Source organism: Lepeophtheirus salmonis, chromosome 5 (genome assembly GCF_016086655.4).
Source record: "Lepeophtheirus salmonis chromosome 5, UVic_Lsal_1.4, whole genome shotgun sequence".
Classification (NCBI taxonomy): Eukaryota; Metazoa; Arthropoda; class Copepoda; order Siphonostomatoida; family Caligidae; genus Lepeophtheirus; species Lepeophtheirus salmonis.
Window position 1 is genome coordinate 39,340,141 of NC_052135.2, and position 9,757 is coordinate 39,349,897.

General features: G+C 33.3%; 1 protein-coding gene and 1 long non-coding RNA gene across 3 annotated transcripts; one reads left to right on the forward strand and one right to left on the reverse strand.

The window, feature by feature from the left end:
- The first annotated feature begins 2,611 nt into the window (after positions 1 to 2,611).
- On the forward strand, positions 2,612 to 4,172 carry LOC121118419 (innexin shaking-B). Of its 2 annotated transcripts, none has more exons than XM_040713003.2 (5): positions 2,612 to 2,930; positions 3,000 to 3,217; positions 3,280 to 3,449; positions 3,506 to 3,895; positions 3,962 to 4,172. In XM_040713003.2, exons 1-5 carry the CDS (start codon positions 2,916 to 2,918, stop codon positions 3,970 to 3,972), a joined length of 804 nt encoding a protein of 267 aa, XP_040568937.1. In that variant the 5' UTR covers positions 2,612 to 2,915; the 3' UTR covers positions 3,973 to 4,172. The 2 variants fall into 2 exon arrangements, with proteins under 2 accessions (XP_040568937.1, XP_040568936.1); XM_040713002.2 differs by having other exon boundaries at positions 3,506 to 3,891.
- Positions 4,173 to 5,056: 884 nt separating this feature from the next.
- LOC121118421 (uncharacterized) lies at positions 5,057 to 5,548 on the reverse strand. The gene is made up of 3 exons (XR_005864441.2): positions 5,408 to 5,548; positions 5,239 to 5,352; positions 5,057 to 5,191 (listed from the first exon to the last, which is right to left on the reverse strand). It is a non-coding gene; the product is annotated as an uncharacterized lncRNA (long non-coding RNA).
- Between the last annotated feature and the right edge of the window lie 4,209 nt (positions 5,549 to 9,757).

Genomic DNA, 9,757 nt, shown 5'->3' on the forward strand with positions numbered 1-9,757 from the left:
TCCGTCTTTTATGAGCACACACGAATGTTCAATCATGTTTGGAGTATAATTGAATTTAATAGAAAAGGAAGTTCACTACTCATAAATTAAATAATAATGACAACAGCTCAGGAATAGAAAATTTATTATTCACATTACCAATTATCCAAAAACTGGACAGGTAAGAAATACACACGATTTACATCCCTATTCATGTTCGAAAATTATTTATAAAATGTTAACTTAAATATGTTAAAGTAAACTATGGGTCAATGGCAAGGGGGCCACATTGTCCATGTCTCCCTGCAATAAATATTTTGTAAAGTGCAAACGTTAGGGGCAACAAGTTAGTGACAAATTTAAAAAACAAGAAAACTAATTTATTTTGTAAAAAAAAAAGTTCCAAAATTCTTCTACAAATTTACAAAAGTTTATCAAGAAAATAGAATGAGCTCTTTATTAGAGTAGAGGCATCGACGTAGGAATGTATTTGCAAGTGAGGGGCCAAATTATAAATGGCATTCTTCATATAAGAGTAATATTAAACCTAAATATCAATTTTAGTATCAAGATGAAAAAAAGTGTCTTTAGAAGCTATATTTTTTAGAAAATTATCAAATTTTAGTGGTGCAAGAAAAACATTAGCACATTTGACCCTAAGGGTGAGGTTGGATGGGTGTAGTATACAACTTTTTCTTTAATTTAAATTTTCATAATTTTATTTCTTTCTAAATTAATGCTACCTAGGCGGAATTGATGATAATAGCTTGTAATTCTAACATACAACCATTAAACATTTTAAAAGTTCTTTGTATTTTTTTAAACAAACCTCCTAAGGTAATAGAACGCCCGTTTCACCGCCTCTACCCTATACTTGTCTTAAAATTCGGGTGAATTTATTTAAATAAAAATTAGGACACCGAACTTTTAATGTATATTTCCTTAGCATCTGTTCTTACTAATAGTAACTACCAAAAAAATTACTTTGAGGAAGACTGTTCTTATTAGTGTATAAAAAATGTGATTGAGGATCAGGATAAGATTCCTGTTTGTAGTCAATAAATTATTTGACTTGTTTGTAATTTTTTTATGAAATTACCCATATGTATTTTAGCTTTTTATGAGGAAAAAGTGTTTTTTGAATTTTTTTCATAGGAAAACAAAATTATATATTACTATGTAAAACTTTTACATGAACACATATAAAAAATGAGAAATAATTACTATTAAAGCCTTTTTATATATTATCTATCAGGGTTAAAACCCAGTCTTGTCTGTCCATCCTTTTTCTTACATTGATATAATAAAAGATTTATGAACTTGAAGAAATAGTGAATTATATATATGTATACATATACATATTTTAGTGGTGTTGGATCAAAAGGCTTAAGGTCTACGTCGAGTCAAGTTTGTGTTAAGACAATATACTAGGTTTGAATATTGAGCAAAAAATGAGGATTTCATTCTTTTTTGAGCGCTTAAACAATTAACGTAAAAAATTGGCGCACAAAGGAGTAAAATTAGCTAAAACCCGACCAAAAATATTTTATCGTTTTTCTATATCTAAAGGGTTAAAAATTAACAAAAATGAATTCCTTCTCATATACATTAAATTTAATTCACAATCGTAAATAATCTATATATTAACATATTAAGAACGGTGAATTAAAAAAAAAAAGATTTATAAATTTGGAATTCATGGAGAAAGGAGAGAAAAGAGCCGATTCTTCTCAACAGCTTATTTGAGATGAACCAATCAACATTCAGAGTACTAATAAGACAGCGGATTGAAAAATAAACAGTTATTTTTTTTTGTTAGTTTTGTTATGGTGTTACTCTATTTAAGTGTGAAATCAGTCCTAGAACTGATTGCTTCATCAGTCTTTTTTCCCCACCCCTTTCAGTCTATTTTTTTAACAGACTGATTTTTTTTACCGTTTAACGGTCTTAAGGACTGATGCATCCGTCTTTCAGTCCAGCGGTCCTAGTTATCTTTTTATTTTCTTTACTCTCAGCTAGGATTGAAGAATATAAGAACTAAGAAAATAATGTATTATATCTGGAATTTATTATAATACGTTCTAGTGAGACATTCCCTACAGGTGTATTGTCTCTTTGAAAGATGTTATGAATTCTTATGTAACTTCAGCTACTCAAATGACGTAGTTAGTAGTAACTAAGTAATTTCAGCTGTTGTAGTTTCTACAAAAAACAATTTAGTACCAAGGTGACTATATATATACAGTCACCTTGGATAAGGATCGGTCCTAGGACTGACAAATTTTATTAGGACTAAACTGATAGGACTGCAGTCTTTTAGGTTTTTTTTAGACCCATCTAACACTATTCCACTTATATAAAAGCGTACATTGTTTGTTTTGTCAATTGTCAATTTTTCTACATCTTTTCCCCTTATCAGTGTTCTAGATATTGATTGGTTGAATTTGAATTTTCTCTTTCTGTTTGAGAGCTTTGAACAATTCCTTTGAATTATTGCATAATAATTCCATTGTAGGGAAGAATTTATCAACTACCAACTGATTTTGGGTCCTTTTTTATGTTTCTTTTGGAGGGGAAGCTTGCAAGGTACAATAAATGTAAGGACGTGACAAATGTATGTTCATGAACATGTGACTCCTATCTTGTCTCTCCTACTGTGAAATTTGTCAAATTTATGTCTATCTTTCATTTGCTATATGGAAGTGCTATTATTATTCACCCTCAATGATTAATAATATTAAACGAGTGAAAAATTGATAAAACTACAACGTTTGTTTACCTCTTCCTGTGTTTATTCTCAATTCGAGTCATGTCCTTTGTAGAGTTTTTAAATCCCGTAGCTGACATTTTTTTCTTCGGAAATTCGTAATGATGATTGGATATTTCGACTTCATCACTTTGTGACTGTTTCTGGGCTTTTGTCTTTTTGTATTCTTATGACCATTTCACAGGTACGTTGGTAATTAAATAATTATTACGAATCACTTTAAACTTAATTAACACATGCATTTAATTATAAGTATGTTGGAACACCTATGCATTGCACAGAAACGGGAAAAATGGATGAGAGTACTTTTAATACCTATTGTTGGATACATGGAGTAGAAACAAAGGGAGATTGGGTTGCCAAGTCTCCTCAGCATTTAAATTGTGATAATAATTCATGCTGGCATCACAACTATTATCAATGGGTTGTTTTTGTCGTTATAATTCAGGCTTCTTGCTTCTATTTACCAAAGTAATGGCTTTAATATTGAAAATAAACGATTTTGTAAGTTCCCGTGTCTTTTGCTCAAACAGATTCATTTGGGATTACAATGAAGGAGGAAAAATACAATCCCTCCTTGACAAGATCGATAGAAAAACTATAATATCATTGACGAAAGAAGATAAACTCGAATTTTCAGACTCTATATCCAACATCATCGACTATATGCATGGCAATCTAGGAAAACACAAGGGATGGGCCTGTAAGAAGTGTACCTATTATTCGTTCAAATAACAATTTAATTTATCTAATTAATAGTTGTGTTCTATGCCTGTGAAATGTTAAATCTAATTAATGTTCTTGCGCAATTTCATTTCACGGATCTCTTCCTTGGGGGTCGTTTCATTGAATTAACTCTAAATGGTCTTTCTGTGGATGATTCAAGTGGGTTTTTACCACTTACAGGAAAGTGTAACTACTTTAAATATGGTTCAGGTGGGGAACGAGAGACTTACGAAGGGATCTGTATTCTTCCACTTAATTTGATCAATCAGAAATTTTACATTCTTTTCGGTCTATGGTTAAGTTTTCTAGCTCTAGCCTCTGCCTTCTCTGTTACTCTTAGACTTCTCCTTATCGTTTCTTTAGAATTAAGGCGTTTTTTCCTTGGCTATGTGTATGGATGGCACAGATCTGGCTTTTCGGTAGGTAAAAATAACAAAATTGTTAAGTATGAGTATTTTGTATTGCTGTTTTCCCAACATTTTATTGTAGAAAAAGTGTAAGCATTTGGAGAACTTGGATCATGGTGACTGGTTTCTTATAACTCGCATACTTCAAAACATGAGTGGAATAACTCGATATTTATTTTTGGAACAGTTAGAAGGTGGTTGTGAAATATGAACTAATTAATTAATTATTAGTAATCCTTGAAAATTATACATTTAATGTTTAAATAGAAAAATATATTATGTATTCCAACAAAGTTGTTGTATATTTTATTTATGGGATCTGTCGACATAAAAGCAAATTAGAACGATTTTTCTCAAAATTGAGTCTGGATTACATATTTTGAATTCTTCGACAAGTTATAATTAGTTTCTATATACTAATTATTATAATATATCCTTTTTGAGACACTGCAAATTATACTTTTGTTCTCGCAGCTGGAACAATTTGAAATGGCAGGAGCCCGAAAGGGCCATCGTTGGGCCTCGTGGATCGACGAATTCAACAAATACGTTTCCTTGATGGGGAGTATGCCTAACGAACGGAAGCTGTTACTTATTTTAAATTGTGCTGGCCCCTAGGTTCAGCAGTGGAAGAAGACCCTATTCGTGGAAGAAAAAGAGAATGAAGACTGCTATACGGCATTGGTAAGGACGGTAACTGATGTCTTTTCTCCTGTGGAGTCAATAATAGGGAAACGATTCAGGCTAAGGGTATTGAAGAAAAAAAAAACAAGTTTGAGCCTCTGGATGACTTTATTACACGGCTAAAGAAATAATCGTGGTTTTGTAAATTCGATTGTAGCAGTTGTAATGTGTCTTATGAGGACAAAATTATCCTTGGCATACTATTAAAAAACACATCGTTTAATAAACTACGGCATGCCACGTTCGAAAAAGGCTTCAGGAAGCTGGATGGGGTACTGCGGTTGGATCGGTCAGTGGAGAATACAATCTCAACAACAGTCGACATGGAATCAAAATCCCAGAATTCGGTGTTGTTATCGGAACACCATGGAGCAAAAGAACTTGGGATGGCTAATAGGAAGTTCCATACCCGTAATAAAAAAGAACCAAAACTTAGTAAGTTCTGCAGTTCGATTCATCCTTTAGAACGAGTTATTTGTTCGGCACTGGGAAAAGTATGTTCAAAATGTGGGAAGAAGAACCATTTTCGGAGCTGTTGTAAAAGGCCCATACACCTATAGTTTCCACAATATTCAACCTCTCAAAGGAGCATCATATGGAGGATCGAGCATTACATGGTTGCTTGTATCTGGGGAAAAATCAAATTTTTACTTGACTTACTTGGCTAGCACTAACCTTATCCCAGGTCATATGGTTCCGGGTGCCTCTTTCCCCAAATATAATTCTTATGTAGAGATTTTTGGAGGTGGCAATGTACCCACAATAGGTTCGGCGTGTCTCCCTGTTTCACTGAATGGGGATAAAGAATTTAAACTAAATTTTATATGTACTAATATTGGCCAACCTATCTTAGGATTTGGCTCTTGCTTAGATTTAGATCTCGTAAGACTGAACAATTCAGCTCCACTGTGCTGCACAGTCAAGGGGAAGCATAGCGAAATCGATGTTGTCAACCGTGAATTTTCTGGAATCTTCAAAGAAACTCCGGGTCTAACAATAAATCACACCAAAGCCACAGTTCATGTTTGTGAAGACGTACGTCCTCGATGTATTCGTACTTGCCATGTACCTTTAGCTCTTCATGATATTGTTAACGATAAAATTAAGTCTATAGTTAGTCGTGGTACTCTGAAGCAGGTACATACTTCGGAATTGGCCTCACCTATCGTAACTCTAGTGAATCCCGATAATAAGGTACACATTTGTGCTGATTTTACAAAGACTTTCTCACATATTATTAATAAGCAACTGTATCAATTGCGTCACCCGGATGAAATATTCACCTGGTTGTCTGGAGCTCGTATTTCTCCAAACTTGGATTCACACGATGTTATGAACAGTACAAATTGGATAAAACTTCTAAAAAAAAAATTGTAATTCATACACCTTTAGGCTTATTAAAATATAACTTGTTGTATTACGGGTTAGCCTCTGCTCCTGCTAATGTACAGGCAGCTCAAGGGAAGCTTTTTTGAAGGGATTTCTGGCGTCAAAGAATACATTGATGACGTATTTATTTTCATTATAGGTGAAGCTGAGCATATTGGCATTCTCAAACAAATGTTCCGACGCATTAGCTCTACTAGGGCAAGGTTAAAGAAAGTTAAATGTATATTTATGTGTTCTGAGCTTAACTACCTTGGGTTTCAAATATCCGAGAAAGGAAAATCGTTGGACCCTGAGCTTTCACGTCCTGTCCGGGAATTCCCCAATCCAAAGTCGTGTTCGGAAGTTAAGTCTTTTCTTGGATTAGTACAGTTTTATAGTCACTTTATTAAGAACTTATCCGAAGAGGCTTCCCCCCTAACATGATTTAACTAAAAATAATATTACTTTTACATGGGGATCACAATCACAATCAAGTTTTAACAATATAAAGCGTGCGGTGTCGAGTGCACCATGTCTTATGCATTATGATCCTGCTTTACCTCTCTTTCTAACTACAGATGTATCTCCAATTGGTCTAGAGGCGGTACTCTCCCAACTGGACGAAGATATGGAACGCCTTGTTGCCTTTGCATCACGTAAATTGTCTACGTCAGAAGCAAATTATTCACATATTGACAAAGAAGCAATGGCAATCATTTTTAGATTGCTAATATTTGAAAAATATGAAATTGGGAGAAAGTTTATCATCAGGACCGACCACCGTCCTCTACAGTACATTTTTAATCCGGGAAAAGAACTTCCTCCCGTAGTTTCCACAAGGCTCTCACGGCTTGACATTAAGTTGTCAATGTTCGATATAATATATCATATGTAAAAGGGTCAGCCATTACTCACGCAGATTCTCTCTCCCGTGATCCCTTGGACAAACCATCTATTGGTGATGATGCAATGGATATAATGATATGCAATTTGCTTGTGTCGACAGGGATAGATTAACATTAACTTATTAAACAGACGAGTAGCGACAAAATGTTATCTTTGGTACTATCTTCAGAGAAGTTTGGAACTTGGAATTATGTAGTAGATGAATCATTCTTGAGGAAACGCAATGCATTATCCGTTCGGAATAACTTCGGTTTTCGCCTTGTATTCCCGCTAATATTAAGAAGTAGTTTCCTACAGGAGCTCCATATTAATAACTCTGGTGTTGTAAGGATGAAACCCATAGTCAGGAGTAGACTATAGTGGCCGGGTATCGATCAAGACATTAAGGAGTTTGTCCACGCATGTAAGATGTGTCAAGAATTTCACCGTCTCAATTTTTCCCTTTCTCTCCGGCAAGCGAATGAGAGCGTATTCAAGTGGATTACGCCAAGATAAATGGGAACGACGTCCTGGCTATGGTAGATGCTGGTTCAAAGTGGATCGAAGCAGCAAAAATGTCAATACTTATACATTCGCTATGCCGAAACAAATGTTCGCGTGGTTTACGAAGTTTGGGTTGCCTAAAAGTGTTCATTCTGACAATGGTCCATGTTGTGTCTTGACGAGGGAGAGACACAAACTTATTTATAGGTGGAGAGATCCAGGATGACCGAGAGACAAATGAGAAGAAGAAATGGCGTGGAGGAATAAGACTATGCTTTTTATAAGATCATCTGTATTCTTTATAATACAAAACCCTACTCTAATTTATTTACAAAATACAAGACTATTTATACTACGTAAAATACAGTACTTTTAATACATATATATATAAAAGAAAATACAAGAAGATAAGAACAAGGGGGAAGGAAATATGAAATACATTACAGTCCACAATTCTCAAACAGCGGATTCAAGTATAAACTTCGGGAGTGGGGAAGTATTCCTCTCACTTTCCCACCGTATCACCCGCAATCAATTGGCTTGGCAGAACGGGATGTTCTCTCAGTTAAGGAAATGATAAAGAAGGTCCCTGGCCTTTCTCTCGATGAGATCTTGTTCTCATATCGAGCAGCTCAATTAGCTTGTAGGAAATCCCCAGCGGAATTGTTGTTCTTGCAGCCTCTTAGGACCTTAGATTATAAATAAATTTCGTTTATAAATATATGTTCTTTTTTTAATATACTAGTATAAAAAATCAAAAAATCTAGCTTATTAAATATACGTACCTGTAAAATTTGAAGTCACCTTACTGTTTTATAACACCTCGTATAGTCTCATATTGATGAATTTATTAAAATTTAATATATCAAATTAGTAAATAATTCTTTATTAAATACTCCCATTAAATCTTTAATTTATTATGGTCCATTATTATCTTTTGCTACGCACATAATTAGATAAAATATAATTATACATTTCTTCTGTAGCACTGGATGACAATTTTCCCAAAACAATATAATTTGGTATACTGTTTAAATTTCCACGAAGATGATCGTTACTCCAATGGAGATTGCATTTATATATATAATTTTTCTATTTTTGATATTATATACTTCTTACTGTAATTCATCTGAGTTTGCTTCATTAAATTTGATCTCCTATTTTGTTTTATTGTTTTATGGATTCGCATATATTTTTCATTAATTCCAAACTTTACGCTTTTATCAATAATCTTATATAACTCATCTCATTCATATTAGTTGCTCATATGTGTCAATGTTGTTCCCCATAGAGAAGGCATTGGATCACTTCTTCTGGAGCTGTAACCATCACGTCTGTGGCTTTGTGAACCAAAAAATTTCCCCTTAGTGTCTTCTTTAAGTTTGATATACTTTTCAATAAAGATTTGTATGTTACAATTGCCAAAGACCCGCTCTTGAGTGGGGGCTCGGTGGTGATATAAATTTTTACAATATAAGTTTATATGTGTAAATACTCGAAGAATAATTTTAAGAAACAAAAGAAAGAAAAAGCTCCCGCACATTTATCCTTGTCCCAAGCCTAATGTAATCAATGAAAGGTAGGTACAGGAGGTGCCCACGATATCCAGTTTTAAACACCGCAGATTTCGCATAGCATGATGTTTGGAATCATTCTGATTCCCCGCATAGTGCTGTAGATCCCCCTCAAATTGCATTTTTTTATATATATATTATGATCATAAATTAGAAAAAAAATATCTATTGAAGTAAATTAGAATTTTTATAGTTGTGGATAAGTTTGTTATATATTCATTCATATAATAAAAGTGTTTAATTTTGCAGAGGAGGGGGGGTGTAACCATTTGATTTTATACCTAGAATTAAAACGTTTGGTTAATTTATTTATTATACAAACTTGCAATTAAAAGGTTTCTGAACAAATATTGGTTAAGCTCCGATTATTTTAATTTTGTAGTATTGAAATGATCAGATTAAAAATCAAGTTATTACGTGATTAAGATTAAACTGAACAATTATTTAAAAGTTACTTGTCTGTCATATATGATTATTAATTATTAATAAAATATTTTTTTGTCACAACCAATAAATATTAAAAAGTAGACATTGAAAAAAAAAATGTCTTCCATTTCACGGGTTTTAGTATTTAAAAAGTCACCTTACAACGCAGATTTTATATAACTCAGATTTTTCATGTTCCCAAAAACTGTGATAAGTGGGGACTGCCTGTATATGACATGGTTTAAGACTGAACTCCGATTTAACTGCCAAAAGTGTGAATAAAATATTTAGGGTAGAAAATAAACATTAAAAATAGTTTAATAAGTCTTTGATAGGGTAAAAATGTGGTATTTATGATTTTTTAAGTTTCAATTCTGAATTTTGTGTTGTTTAGCCAAGAAATTAGAACTTGTGACCAATTTTCCAAAAAAATGACA